At 42.9% G+C, this 16,674-nt stretch overlaps 1 protein-coding gene across 1 annotated transcript in view; it reads right to left on the bottom strand.

Annotated features, from left to right (window-relative positions):
• Window positions 1–16,674, bottom strand: part of LOC141055619 (diacylglycerol kinase theta-like) — a 202,420-nt gene that overhangs the window by 117,894 nt on the left and 67,852 nt on the right. The window contains exon 2 of the mRNA XM_073552263.1: window positions 15,052–15,131. Coding sequence (XP_073408364.1) covers window positions 15,052–15,131 — 80 coding nt within the window. The remainder of the gene's footprint in view (window positions 1–15,051; window positions 15,132–16,674) is intronic.

Below are 16,674 nucleotides of genomic sequence, written 5' to 3' on the forward strand. Positions count from 1 at the left end.
CCACAAAGGTAGGGGAAAAGCCACTGGGTGCATGGCAGGGCTCAGAAGGGAAGGAGTACAGTTTGACATTTTGAACGCAAAATTGGCTGGAATAAATGGTGGCGCCATGTCACGTTTGGAGACCCCCTTGTTGTACCTAAACAATGGAAACCCCCCTATTCTAACTCCAACCCTAACCCCAACACACCCCTTTACTGCAGCCGTAACCCCAGCCCTAACCATAACCCCAGCCCTAAGGGTGTGTGCACACGCTGCGGATTCTGCTGCGGATTGATCCGTGCGGATTTTGCAAAATCTGCAGATAAATCCTGCAGTTTATTATCTCTTCAATGGAGAAGATGGTAAACTGCTGAGGAATCCGCAGAAAGAATTGACATGTCAATTCTTTCTGCGGTTTAGAAACCGCAGATAATCGGCACAGAAAAATCCGCAGCATCTGCACTACGGTTTCCATTTCCCATAGGGAATAATGGTACTGTACACCACAGCAGAAACTGCTGCGGATCCGCAGGGCCAAATCCGCTGCGGATCCGCAGCAGAATCCGCAGCGTGTGCAAACACCCTAACAGTAATCCCAGCCCAACCCACTTAAGCCCAACACTAATGGAAAAATGGAAATACTTTTTTTTAATTTTATTATTTTTAGCTAACTAAGGGTGATAAAGGGGGGTTTGATTTACTATTTTTTTTTATTTTGATCACTGTGATAGGGTCTATCACAGTGATCAAAATGAACCAATAGGAAAAATTTCCTATATTTGCCAGGTGCCAGCCGGCAGATCTCAGTGGGCGCACTGTGCATGCACCAATTTCTTCCCGGAAAAAGATGCCAGGCGACAGAGCCGGAGGGACCAGGGGATGTCGTAGGTACCGGGCGGGCTTGGGCGACCCCATTTCTCCTCTGATGGTGCTAAATCGTATCAGAGGAGAGAGAAATAAATGGGAAACCAGGGGGTAGCCGAGACCCCGGGGAAATTACGATTCTGGGGGGCACTGCACCCTTCTTCCTCAGCTACGTTAAAAAAGCAGCGCTGTGGTTTAAGTACCCTTAACTGCCGCCATTAAAAGGCGAATCGGCGGTCGTTAAGGGGTTAAACCTACATTAACTCTTTCACGACCTTGGGGGTTTCTGATTTTTGCTCCCCTTCTTCACAGAGCCATAACTTTATTTTTCCATCGATATAGCCATGTGAGGGCTTTTTTCTTTGCGGGAAAAGTTGTACTTTTGAACAACATCACAGTTTTTACCATATCGTGTACTGGAAAAGGGGAAATAAAATTAAAAATGCGGTGAAATTTAAAATAAAAAAAAAACGAACAATTCCACAATTTTTTTTTTTTTTTTTACCATGTTCACCAACTGCTAAAATTGACCTGCCATTATGGTTCTCCAGGTCATTACTAGAGATGAGCGAATATTTCAACATTTGGTTCGGCTCACGATCGCCGAATTTGCAATATTTGCAGATTTAATCGCTGAATATTTGCCGATTAGAGTCAATGGGAGGAAAAAAACAAACGTATGCACAACTAAAGCCATTACAGCACTGCGGGGTCACACTGTCAGATGTCAGAATGACCCTGTAGTGATACTGTGATCCACAGCAGTGACCCGCAGTAAAAAGCTTACCACTGATCAGTAGGCGCCGGCTGATAAGAGAATATTCCTCCCATCGGGCTATGTCTGCTGTCACTGACAACAGTGATGGCAGAAGCCACTGATGGGAGTAGTCTCATCAGTCAGCGCCTGTGCCCATGTCTCCTATAAAAAATGAAAAGTCACTGTCCGCTGTAGCCCATGTAATACAGAGTGTCCCACGGCAATCTCACTTGTAGAACAGTCACATTGGGAGATGTGACTGCTCTACACGGCTGCCGATGATACATTGACAGGAGCGTCATTGCTCCCACAGTGTAAAGCGCTGAGCTACTGTGAGAGGTCACATGAGTTCATGATTAACTTCGGTGAACTTTCTCACGCAGCGGTGGTGCCATGAGATCACCAGAGCTCATCAGCTGATGAACTCGTGTGACCTCTCTCACATTAGCTCAGTGTTATACACTGCAGGAGCGATTACCTCCTTTGTCAGTGTATAGCCGGCTGTCTTTGAGAACAGTCACATCAGTAACTGGTCTCAAAGTCATCAAGATTGTCATGGGACATTATGGATTATTATCTTACCGGCGGACAGGTGAGGAATATTGTGGATTATTATTATACACACATCCATTACTAACCTGTAGGCTTGATGTCACCTGACAATACAAAGGTGATCTCAACCCCCCCAACCATTACCCCACTTGCCACCACAACAGGGCAAGTGGGAAGAGCGAGGCTAAGCGCTAGATTTGGAGCATCTTATATATGCGCCTTTTCTGGGGTGGCTGAGAGCTGATGTTTTTAGTCTGGGAGGAGATCAATATTCATGACCCCTTCATAGGCTATTAATATCAGCCAGCAGCTGTCTGCCTAGCCTTTGCTGGTTATTAATTTTAGGGGGACCCTACATAATTTTTTTTTTTTTTTTTGGGGGGGGGGGTCTTACATTTTAAGGTCCCGCACTTGGCTCAATACCATCTCCCAGGCCAATTCATATCCTCGCCTGAAAAGACCACGGACACCTGGCTTTCTTGCGATCATAATAAAACTAAGAACTTTACGTCTTTTTCTACAAATAAAACTTTCAATTTTCATAGTTTTATTAACTTTAACATCTCCGGGGTCATTTATTTAATTGATTGCATGTCCTGCCGAGTACAATATGTGGGATGCACGATCAGCACATTGAAAAAACGCATCAGATGCCATATGTCTGATTCTTCCAGTGCAACAGCGGTGAACAGGTCCGCTGCCTTCCGGCATTTCTCGCAAAAACATGGGGAAGATTTATCAACTTTTGTATTTATAGGCATAGAAAAAGTACACACATCTCACAGGGGAGGAGATTTCAGAAGGAAGGAGAATCCTTCTGGATGTTTATACTTAATACCAGATTTCCCTCAGGCCTTAACATTGAACATGATCTTATTTTACGGTACATTTAAAAAAAAGGAGGGGGGGGGGGGGGAATTTTTTCCCCCTCAATTCACACATGCACGTTTTTTATAACATTATTTGGCACTATGTTTTCTTTTTCTTATTCTGTTTTTCTTTATGTATAGTTGTTTTTACACAAATTTCTGCCATTGTGTAGCATACATGGCTTTGTTAATGTGTTAACGCATTTACTTAACATGTTCACTGATGATTAGGCAATCTGTCTCAGGTGTGCCCTTTTACTACCTCCATCTGCATTGGCCAACAAATATACCATGTGATTCTGATTGTATATATATATATATATGTTCTACCTTGCATATTATGCACTACTATGAATAAGGCTCCTTAGCCAAAACGCGTTGTTCAGTGTGCTGCTGGTGATTTTATAAATTTCTGATAATGAATTTTTTTCTGAATTTTACCACATATGCCTCGCTGGATTTCCATTCCTTTTCATATGCAGTATAATAAGCCACATATTTTGCTCCATACAGTATAATGAACCCCATATATTGCTCCATACAGTATTGTGGGCACCACATAGTGTTCCATACAGAATAATGAACCCCATATAATGCTCCATACAGTATAATGAGCCTCATATATTGCTCCACACAGCATAATAGACCCCATATATTCCTCCATTCAGAGTAATGGACCGTATATATTGCTATATTGCTTCATGCAGAATAATGAGCCCCATATATTGCTCCATACATAATAATGGGCCCCATATAATGCTCCAAACAGTATATGATAGGCCCCATGTAATGCTCCATTCATAATGGGCCACATATAATGCTCCATTCATAATGGGCCACATATAATGCTCCATTCATAATGGGCCAAATATAATGATCCATACAGTATATGGGGCCCCATATAATGCTCCATATCTATATATATATATATATATGGGGCCCCATATAATGCTCCATATCTATATATATATGGGGCCCCATATAATGCTCCATATCTATATATATATGGGGCCCCATATAATGCTCCATATCTATATATCACATGACAGTAATACAGAGAATACAAAATGAAGAAACGGGTAAAGTGCACATTTCACCTCTCTCTCTTCAGATTAACAGCAGCAATCAGCAATATATAGCCGAAATTTGCCTTGTGTTTTTTCTACTACTTTGATGAATTTGACAACCAGCTATATTGTGTTATCCTCTATTTGCAAGTCGTGTATGGAACATGTTCAACAGCTGAGCCCGCTACATACATTGCTTGCAGACAGAGGCTTAAACAATATAGTAGGTTGTAGAATTCATAAAGCTAATAAAAAAAAACTATACAACCACCATGCTCCATGACATTAGAATACTTAAGGGAGCATTAAAGGATTGTCAAGTCTTTGGCTACAAGTCTGCAGGGTCTCTATGTGACTGCAGACTTGTGAACCATGGGAGTCGTCACATCTCACGCACTGCGCGCGGTTAAGATTTTATGGTGCAGAGAGCTGGCGGCCATGTGACTGCTGTAAGTAATGTATGTCATTTGCATACTTCCAGCCACATTCTGACTAGACATGTCTGGCCTCACTTAATATACTTGCACTGAGCAAGGCTGCAGACATCTAGTAGGCACGAGACCAATTGCATTAAAATTGCATACTTTTGGTCATGCGCCAGCATCGGTGAATCCTCACAGCGCACAATCGTGAGGATTCACAAGTCTGCAGTCAAAGAGTGCAAACCACACATGAACAATATATGATAGAACAGGAAAGGAGATAATCTTTACACAGTAGTCTGTGTTTACAGGTAATATCATCCTGGATTTCAGCCCTATTAGAAGCAAAAGGAGTTAAAATACTTCCACCAAAATAACTTCCAACAGAAACCCCAGGACTCTCCTAAATGACAGAATTACCTGATATGCATTATTAAAATAACCATCGCAGAGGTCCCAACACGGTCCCCAGGCATTTTTGACAAAGCAGTTTTATCATTATGGTAGCTGGAGGAAAGTCATTGTTGATCTTGTCCTGGTGTGCACATATAATCCCTATAAAGAACAATTTTTAATTCATACAATATATAAAACCACCAATTCCCAGTGAAAGAAAATGGCAAATGCCACAATAAAAAGACCTATGCTGGGATGCTGCAAGGCCCTAAAATATACTAATCTGATACCTTCCTATCCGTGGAGGTTGGCACCCTAAGGATCCCGATTTTTTGGCGCCCCCACTCAGCGAGGACTGTCCCTTGCTGCCCTGTTGGTCCCTGATATCACAGGTGTGAAAACAATGACAGAGATGAATAGTAAAAATGCCCTAGAGCTAATGCAGAAATCCCAGACAATTATGCAAAAACATTATCACATCATGATATCAAGGTCCACATAATACACAAATATGTCCTAACAGTGAGGCACATAAGATACATAAGATAAGATAGTGGCCACTTATCATTCGTGGAGTCACCCCAACGCGTTTCCCCGCACCAGCGGTTCATCAGGAGGCATAGCAGATGTATAAGATGTCCATCATAGCAGATATCAAGATGATCTTGCCCTGGAAATGTTTCATTTCCACAAGAATTAGTAGATACAAAAGGTCACACAGCCCTGGTCCCAGTGTTGACTACAGCCCAGGACAAATGTATAGTCTTCCCTACAGCCTGCATAGTCTCTTTCTGGTGCACTTGGGAAGTTGCCCGATACGCCACAATAGTTTAGGATCATATTAACCTTGCATTGCAATTGCTCGTAGCTACTGATGTCCAAGCAGCACATGCAGACTTTGAAAAGCAAACCAGTCAAAGTAACAACAACTGCATGGGGCTACGGGACAAGACGACAGCATTGTAGGCAAGTAGTCATTACAGTCTGATATAATTCACACTAGCTATGAACCTGTTCTACGCCCGGGTGGCGAGCATTTTTATTGATACATGGTCTCCCATCCTGGTATGGGCTGCCACCCTCCTATCCTGGTACGCATGGCACCCCTCATTCCTATCCTGGTATGCATGGTACCCTCCCCCCCCCCAATCCTGGTATGCATGGCACCCCATTCTTCATCCTGGTATGCATGGTCCCCTCATCCCTATAATGGTATGCATGGCCTCTTCATCCCTATAATGGAATATATGTCCCAATCACCCCCCCAATCCTGGTATGCATGGCACCCCATTCCTCATCCTGGTATGCATGGTCCCCTCACCACCCAATCCTGGTATGCATGGTACTCCTTCATCCCCCAATCCTGGTATGCATGGCACCCCTCATCCCCCAATCCTGGTATGCATGGTCCGCTCACCTCCCCTATCCTAGTATGCATGGTCCTCTCACCCCACTATTTTGGTATGCATGCTACCTCTCACCCCCCTATCCTGGTATGTATGGTCCCCTCACCCCCATTCCTGGTATGCATGGTCCTCTCACCCCCCTTTTCTTGGTTTGCATGGTCCCCTCACCCCCCTATCCTGGTATGTATGGTCCTCTCATCCCCCTTTTCCTGGTTTGCATGGTCCCCTCACCCCCCAATCCTAGTATACATGGTCCCCCTCACCCCCCTATCCTGGTATGCATGGTCCCCCTCACCCCCCTTTTCGTGGTATGCATGGTCCCCTCACCCCCCAATCCTGGTATGCATGGTCCCCTCACCCCCCTTTCGTGGTATGCATGGCCCTCTCACCCCCCCCATCCTGGTATGCATGGTCCCCTCACCCCCCTTTCGTGGTATGCATGGTCCCCTCACCCCCCAATCCTGGTATGCATGGTCCCCTCACCCCCCTTTCATAGTATGCATTGTCCCCTCACCCCCTTTTCATGGTATGCATGGTGACCTCACCCCCCTTTCGTGGTATGCATGGTCCCTTCACCCCTCTTTCGTGGTATGTATGGTCCCCTCACTCCTCTTTCGTGGTATGCATCGTCCCCTCACCCCCCCCTTTAGTGGTATGCATGGTCCCCTCCCCCCTCTTTCGTGGTATGCATGGTCCCCTTACCCCCCAATCCTGATATGCATGGTCCCCTCACCACCCTTTTCGTGGTATGCATGGTTCCCTCACCCCCCTTTCGTGGTATGCATGGTCCTCTCACCCCCCTTTCCTGGTATGCATGGTCCTCTCACCCCTATTAAACTACACACATATATAAAAAAAAAAACAAACATTTATACTCACCCTTCTTTCCTGTGCTCCAGCGCTGTCATGTTCTGCTGGAGGCCGGGGCAGGAGTGCGGCCGGAATCGCGCATGCCCATAGCGCTGTCCGGCGCCATATTGCTGAAGACACACTGAAAATGTGTCTTCAGTAAAATGGCGTCGGATCATTTGACAATGGCTCTAGGGGCCAAAACAAGTTTCATTCTCAACCTAGCAATAAGACCACTCATAGATATGAATAAGGTGTGTGTTTAATGAGGCACATCTGATGCATATGATATGAGAATGTAGACAGACAGGCCCATTTTGGAATGTATATTGAGATTGTTTGAAGACTGAGTGCATCTCGACTTGCCCCTATTGAAAGGAATCATATTTCAAGCACGTAAACTTCTTGCATTTCATTGATTAGACACACAACCTCCATCTATGGGAGAACTACAACAACAGAGAAATAATATAATCTGATTGGAAAGAGGAGTCTATCACAAATGTAACTCTATTCGCAAATTTGAAAAGAAATGGAGTCCTTGATTGGATACTCCAGGACTGTCCAGAATATTTAAAGGGAATCTGTCACCCCTTTTTTGAGATATCACATAATGATATAATTCAATAGTGTGTCACATAAGGATTCTCTTAGTACTTATTGCTTCCCCCTGACAATGCACCTTTCATGCATAAATACCTTGTTTATATCGGTTCAGATGTATGTAAACTGCCGCTGTCCGGTCCGCTGGGCGGGGCTTATTCAACTGCTCCCCCCTCCCTGTCTTGCTCTACGCATTTCTTGTGTAGAGCAAGACGGGGGGGGGGGGGGAGCAGGTGAATAAGCCCCGCCCAGCGGACCGGACAGCGGCAGTTTACATACATCTGAACCGATATAAACAAGGTATTTATGCATGAAAGGTGCGGGGTCAGGGGGAAGCAAAAGTACTAAGAGAATCCTTATGTGACACACTATTGAATTATATCATTATATGACATCTCAAAAAAGGGGCGACAGATTCCCTTTAAGATCATATTCCTCACTTGTTATTCCTCTTTTTTCCTTCTTTTCCCACCTTCTATGAATTTTAGGGTATGTGCACACATTGCGGATTTAGCTGCGGATTTTGCTAAATCCGCAGGTAAAATGACCTGCGTTTTACCTATGGATTTAGTGCAGATTTCCTGCGGATTTTCGGTGGATTTCGCCTGCGGTTTTACACCTGCGGATTTCTATAATGGAGCAGGTGTAAAAACGCTGCGGATACCGCAAAAAGAATAGACATGCTGAGGAAAATAAACCGCAGTAAATCTCCGCAGCATGTGCACAGCGTTTTTTAGATTCCATTGGTTAAAATGGTACTGTACACCGCAGCAGAAGCCAAATCTGCTGCGGATCCACACCAGAATCCGCAACGTGTGCACAGACCCTTATTCTCAGTTACTCTAGAACTGCTCTGAAAATGAAAATGGTCCTCTCTAGAATGTTAGGATTTGGGTTTAGGGTGGGTTAGGAAATTGAAGTTGAGTTACTTTGCTTATGTGTTATACTATGGAATATCATTCATATTATTTGAAAGATGGAAATGATTTAACCCCTTAACGATCGCCGTTACGCCTATTAAAGGCGGCAGTTAAGGGTAATTATTTTTCAGCACCGTTCTCAGAAATAAGGGTATAGCGCACTGAGAATTAAGGGTATAGTGCCCCCAGCGTCAGAAAATCTCCTGGGTCTTGGCTACCAGGGGTAGCTGAGACCCCGGAGAACATAATTCGGGTTGGTTTTTACCGTCCTCAGTGTTGCGATCGCTGTTATTCACAGTTATAATGGTGACCTCAAAAAAAAAAAAAGAAGTCTGGTTTCCCATTTATTTCTCTCTCCTCTGATATGAACTAGCACCATCAGAGGAGAAATGGGGTCCCCTGAGCCCACCCAGTACCTAAGACATCCCCTGGTCCCTCCGGCTCTGTCGCCCGGCATCTTTTTCCGGGAAGAAATTGGTGCATGTGCAGTACGCCTGCTGAGTTCTGCTGGCTGGCACCCAGCAGCAATAGATTTTTCCTATTGGTTCATTTTGATCACTGTGATAGACCCTATCACAGTGATAAAAAAAAAAAAAATAGTAAATCAAATCCCACTTTATCACCCCCTTAGGTAAAAATAATAAAATCAAAAAGTATTTCCATTTTTCCATTAGGGTTACGGTTGGGGTTTAGCGCTAGGGTTAAGGTTAGGATCGAGGCTAAGGTTAGGGTTAGTCTTATGGTTGGGATTACGGTTAGGGCTGGGATTAGAGTTAGGGGTGTGTTAGGGTTATCGTTAGAGTTGGAATTAGAGGTGTGTTAAAATTGGAGTTAGAATTGGGGAGGTTCCACTGTTTAGGTACATCAGGGGGTCTCCAAAGGCGACATGGCGCCCACCATTGATTCCAGTCAATTTTGCGTTCAAAAAGTCCTCCATCCCTTCTGAGCCCTGCCATGCGCCCAAACAGTGGCTTTCTCAAACATACAGAGTATTGGCGTACTCAGGAGAAATTGCACAACAAATTTTGTGATCTTTTTTCTCCTGATACCCTTGTGAAAATAAAAAAAAGTTTGGTTTTAATGTAAATTTTTTGTGAAAAAAGTAAAATGTTTATTTTTTCCTTCCACATTGCTAGTTCTCATGAAGCACGTGAAGGGTTAATAAACTTCTTGAATGTGGTTTTTGCATCATCACGGAACGGATGATACCCCCCTGCCCATCCAATGGTAAGCTCTAAAATGCGTAATTAGAGGTGTCCTAATCAAAGAAGGCACTAGACTTAAGAAAGCAAAAACCCATGAGATAGAAAATCTTTTGAAGCAAATACATTCCCTTGTACAATCCAATAAAAAAATCCATCTGCTGATATCTTGATTAACTTGAACAAGCAAAAAGATGACCTGAAGGGACTTCTAGACCAAAGTTACTCAAAACATAGCGAAAGGTTACAGGCAGTAGTTTTTTTTATGAGTTTGCAGACAAACGTGGTGGCCCTCTAGCTGAGGCATCCATCGAAAGCCCCAACAACATTTATCCAAATTATACAGGATGCTACAGGATCCGAAATCAATGTATCCAAACAAATTGCTGAGTCATTCAAAGGATATTATAGCAAACTGTACAATAATTGAGGGCCAATATGTAGATAAGTCACCAACCCAACTTCATTTGAAAATTGATCAATACTTGAAAGACAATGCTCTGCCCTCAATACCAGATGACACAAAGGCATCCTTAGAGCAATCATTTGAAGAAGAGGAGGTACTTCAGGTCATAAAAAGCTCCCCATCTAATAAATGCCCAGGTCCAGATGGTTACTGTGCCAAATTTTATAAAACATTTGCTATGCAATTAACACCATTCTTAACCAAAGTATTTAATTCAGTTTTGAATTCAAACCTTTTTCCCAGACAAACACTGGAAGACCATATTTCAGTGATACCGAAACCTGGGAAAGACCAAACATTATGCTCAAGTTACAGGCCAATATCCTTAATTAACATTCATGTTAATCTTTTCTCTAAAATCATAGTGACCAGATTAGCCCCGATGCCTCATATCATGCACAACGATCAAGTAGGATTTGTGCCCACAGAGGAAGGCAAGTGACAACACGATAAAACGATGCTGCTTATGTCCTATACGAAATTGAAAAAGATCTCCGCATGCATTCTCTATCGGTTGATGCTGAAAAGGCATTTGACTGGGTTAGCTGGTCATTTCTACATAATTCTCTTAAACAAATCAATTTAGGTTCCAACATTCAACAAAATAATGGCTTTATGTCAAGATCCCTCTGCCAAGGTCCATCGTAATGGCAACTATTCAGAATCTTTTGCAGTGTCGAATGGAACAAGACAGGGGCGTCCTCTCACCCCGTTAGTGTACGTTATTGTGATGGAACATCTGGCAATGGCCCTCAGGAAAAACTCCAACATTCAAGGAATCCCATTAGGGCATAAATCTCGTAAATTGGCGCTATACGCAGATGACCTCCTATTGTACACCACTAATCCTAAAACATCACTGCCCTCTATTCTGAAAGAATCTGAGACATATAGTCGACTGAGTAATTTAAAAGTAAATCTTACTAAGTTAGAGATTTTGAACATCAAATATCCCAAAGTAGGAGGCACAATTGTAAAAGGGGTCCTTTCCGTTGGTGTAATGGTTCTATGAAATATCTTGGGGTCCAATTGCCCTCAGACTTGTCCCAGCTCTTCCATCTGAATCAAGAGCCTTTGCTCAGTCGTGTCAAAGCTGAGCTCAAGGCTTATGACAAAACACGATAATCTTGGTTCGGTAGAATTAACGTATTAAAGATGGACATTCTTCTGAAACTGCTTTATGTATTTCAAGTGGTTCCAATTGCACTCCCCTGTTCCTTTTTTAAGCAACTAAATACAGTGTGTAACAATTTCATTTGGAGATCAAAAAGATCGAGACTGGTCATTAAATTTTTGGCTAGATCTAAATCTCAAGGGGGGACCAGCCTCCCAAATTTTCAACTCTATCGTGCTGCGGCTGTGCTGGGGCGGATGGTGGACTGGTTTCACGGTGCGAATCAGAAGCGTTGGGTCACAATAGAGTCATTCCTATCGTGCCTAGATTTAACTTCTCTACCTTGGATTCTAAGCACTTTCGTTCTTCAAAGGGACCACTCCCCCCATTAACAGTTGATCTTCTCAGACTTTGGGACCAATTGGTAAAGATTTCTAAGATTCCAGCACCTATGACACGATCATTGACAATCCAGAATTCCCGCCTGGAGTTGGAGAAAATTCCTGGTCTTCAACTATAAAACTAGACTCCATCAGGTCCTTGCATATTTCAGAAATATACCATCACTAGACGACCTTAACGCTTTATACCCCGATCAAACCATACCTTGGTTTTCATACCTCCAGTTCCGTTCATTCATTGGTTCCCTTCAGCAGTTCTCGGTGCTCAAGTCTCACCCTTCTCAGTTTGATTTGTTGCTGACCGGACAATTTGCACCCAAGCATAGGATCCCCCAAATATATTATATTTGGTCAGACTAATACAGAGCTCCTATGGTTCAAGAAAGAGTGGGAGAGAGAGATTGGGATGACCTTTTCGGAGGAGCAATGGAACAAAACTTTCTTTTGCACACACATACTTCCATTGGCTTGCCAAGCTCAATAAAAAAATTACAATTTGCAGATCTTCATAAGATATTTCCCTCTGTCTTCAATAAATGCTGGAGATGTGAAAATGCTGAAGGCACTATGCTTCATATCTGGTGGGAATGCCCTCAAATAAGTGGCCTCTGGAGCAAAGTCTTCGATGTTCACAAACACATTACAGGGAATCATCATCTAGAACTCCCCAGATCGGACTTCTTTCTATGATACCAGGGTCTTTTAAATCTATCAAAAGAAGATTGCTGAGACACTGTTTATCCGCCACTAGAACATTCAATGCCAGACACTGGCATCCTAGAATCACTCCATCTATCCAAGAATGGTCTCTTGAAATGGATTTTTTGCGCAGAATGGAAAGACTCTCTGCTCACAATAAAATTAGCTCAGACAACTTTTTCCATACTTGGCAAGGATGGATTTTATTCAGAGATTCCCCGGAGTACTCTTCAATCTTTCTGTCGTGATGAAGACACTATATATTGTACTTGTACATAACAATCTGGGTGGATTCATAAACCTTGCTCATCTCCTCCTCTCCCCTTAGGATTTCTTCTTGACTTTTCTATTTTGTTATAATTTTCTACTAAAAGTTATTTTCTTTCCTTTGTCAGGCTTGACAAAGCCCAACTTGATTGCAAGAAGTTAATGAACAATTTGTTAACATGAGATACCAAAAACCCAACACATAGACAGCCACGAAATATCCGGACAAGGAATATATAATAATTATATGTATTTATTCAATCATGACAAAAAAGGGGGTAACAAAAGTGGCACATATCAAATAGTGCACGCAACAAGATACATACACTCACTGGCCACTTTATTAGGTACACCTGTCCAACTGTGTGTTAAGACTTAATTTCTAATCAGCCAATCACATGGCGGCAACTCAGTGCATTTAGGCATGTAGACATGGTCAAGACAATCTCCTGCAGTTCAAACCGAGCATCAGTATGGGGAAGAAAGGTGATTTGAGTGCCTTTGAACGTGGCATGATTGTTGGTGCCAGAAGGGCTGGTCTGAGTATTTCAGAAACTGCTGATCTACTGGGATTTTCACGCACAACCATCTCTAGGGTTTACAGAGAATGGTCCGAAAAAGAAAAAAAATCCAGTGAGCGGCAGTTCTGTGGCCGGAAATGCCTTGTTGATGCCAGAGGTCAGAGGAGAATGGGCATACTGGTTCGAGCTGATAGAAAGGCAACAGTGACTCAAATTGCCACCCGTTACAACCAAGGTAGGCAGAAGAGCATCTCTGAACGCACAGTGCGTCGAACTTTGAGGCAGATGGGCTACAGCAGCAGAAGACCACACTGGGTACCACTCCTCTCAGCTAAGAACAGGAAACTGAGGCTACAATTTGCACAAGCTCATCGAAATTGGACAGTAGAAGATTGGAAAAACGTTGCCTGGTCTGATGAGTCTCGATTTCTGCTGCGACATTCGGATGGTAGGGTCAGAATTTGGCGTAAACAACATGAAAGCATGGATCCATCCAGCCTTGTATCAATGGTTCAGGCTGGTGGTGGTGGTGTCATGGTGTGGGGAATTTTTTCTTGGCACTCTTTGGGCCCCTTGGTACCAATTGAGCATCGTTGCAACGCCACAGCCTACCTGAGTATTGTTGCTGACCATGTCCATCCCTTTATGACCACAATGTACCCAACATCTGATGGCTACTTTCAGCAGGATAATGCGCCATGTCATAAAGCTCGAATCATCTCAGATTGGTTTCTTGAACATGACAATGAGTTCACTGTACTCAAATGGCCTCCTCAGTCACCAGATCTCAATCCAATAGAGCATCTTTGGGATGTGGTGGAACGGGAGATTCGCATCAGGGATGTGCAGCCGACAAATCTGCGCCAACTGTGTGATGCCATCATGTCAATATGGTCCAAAATCTCTGAGGAATGCTTCCAGCACCTTGTTGAATCTCTGCCACGAAGAATTGAGGCAGTTCTGAAGGCAAAAGGGGGTCCAACCCATTACTAGCATGGTGTACCTAATAAAGTGGCCAGTGAGTGTATATACACATTATCTCATAAGATAATATATAAAATAAATACAATCCAAGCAATTAAAGGCATAATATATTAGACTCTCCAGGATAAAAATGGCATAGAAAAAGGGGGAAAATAAATAATATGCACACAGTGTCAATATATGAGTGACAAAATAAAACTAACAGATAATATTAAGGTGCAATAGTGTCAGAGTACCAATCGCAAAAATATGCAAAAAGTGCCAAGCACTGGAATGCTCATACAGAAGGGATGTAATTGATAAGGTGCACAAGTATAGAGGGATACTACCCACAGCGTATATCAAAGTGCCAAAATGCCATAAGATATAAAGAGGATTATACCCCTGATGAAGCAACTTGATTCCGAAACGCGCGTCGGGGTGCGCGTCATCAAGATGGCACGGCCCTTAAAGGTATAATCCTCACATTATAGGAGGAAAATGCGCAGGACAGGTCATCACTGATAAAGTAGTAGATAACCTCTTTATATAGATAGAAAGGGGATGCACAATGTCCTAGGAGACCTTAGATTGTTACTCCTGTGTTTTCAGAACATTTGTTGGAGGCTTCACAGTATTTTCTGGTAAAATTTGTTAAAGATTACATTATATATATATATATATACACACACTTTTTTATTTTTTAACAACATAGAGGGGTAATTATTACTTACTCTTACAAGACCTGGAGTCAAACAACTGCAAAAGATCTTCACATGCTTCAGGCACTTTTCATGGGACATAAAATTGCAAACTGGAAAGAAAAAAAGAAAGAAAAAAAATCTCATTTTTATACATAAATATACCCTGAATTGTGGTATTTTATTCACCACCACATGTACAACATTTCAACTCTACACAGTGCCTTTCTCAGGGGAAGATCCAAAACGTGGTGGACATTTTATAAGCAACTTTTTTATGGTCTGGTCTGTAAATACCAGGGCTGTGGAGTCGGTAAGCCAAACCTGCGACTCCGACTCCTCAATTTCCCTTACACCAACTCAGTCTCCCACATATATTGCTTATATTTAAGTGAAAAATTTATCGTAGTACAATGTGAGCATCAGACATTTAATCATTTTTATGATACAATAATCAAGATAGTTAGATAGAACATAATATATATTTATTGGAATACAACTTTAGAACACAAAAAACTAATAAATTGTAAATATGTAATACACTATGTAATATCGATTACATATATATACATACACATATATATGTATATACACTCACTGGCCACTTTATTAGGTACACCATGCTAGTAAGGGGTTGGACCCCCTTTTGCCTTCAGAACTGCCTCAATTCTTCGTGGCAGAGATTCAACAAGGTGCTGGAAGCATTCCTCAGAGATTTTGGACCATATTGACATGATGGCATCACACAGTTGGCGCAGATTTGTCGGCTGCACATCCCTGATGTGAATCTCCCGTTCCACCACATCCCAAAGATGCTCTATTGGATTGGATCTGGTGACTGAGGAGGCCATTTGAGTACAGTAAACTCATTGTCATGTTCAAGAAACCAATCTGAGATGATTCGAGCTTTATGACATGGCGCATTATCCTGCTGAAAGTAGCCATCAGATGTTGGGTACATTGTGGTCATAAAGGGATGGACATGGTCAGCAACAATACTCAGGTAGGCTGTGGCGTTGCAACGATGCTCAATTGGTACCAAGGGGCCCAAAGAGTGCCCAGAAAAAATTCCCCACACCATGACACCACCACCACCAGCCTGAACCGTTGATACAAGGCAGGATGGATCCATGCTTTCATGTTGTTTACGCCAAATTCTGACCCTACCATCCGAATGTCGCAGCAGAAATCGAGACTCATCAGACCAGGCAATGTTTTTCCAATCTTCTACTGTCCAATTTCGATGAGCTTGTGCAAATTGTAGCCTCAGTTTCCTGTTCTTAGCTGAGAGGAGTGGTACCCAGTGTGGTCTTCTGCTGCTGTAGCCCATCTGCCTCAAAGTTCGACGCACTGTGCCTTCAGAGATGCTCTTCTGCCTACCTTGGTTGTAACGGGTGGCAATTTGAGTCACTGTTGCCTTTCTATCAGCTCGAACCAGTCTGCCCATTCTCCTCTGACCTCTGGCATCAACATGGCATTTCCGGCCACAGAACTGCCGCTCACTGGTTTTTTTTTCTTTTTCGGACCATTCTCTGTAAACCCTAGAGATGGTTGTGCGTGAAAATCCCAGTAGATCAGCAGTTTCTGAAATTCTCAGACCAGCCCTTCTGGCACCAACAATCATGCCACGTTCAAAGGCACTCAAATCACCTTTCT

The sequence above is a fragment of the Dendrobates tinctorius genome, unplaced genomic scaffold (assembly GCF_039654945.1).
Source record: "Dendrobates tinctorius isolate UK_male_01 unplaced genomic scaffold, ASM3965494v1 ptg000189l, whole genome shotgun sequence".
NCBI lineage: Eukaryota > Metazoa > Chordata > Amphibia > Anura > Dendrobatidae > Dendrobates > Dendrobates tinctorius.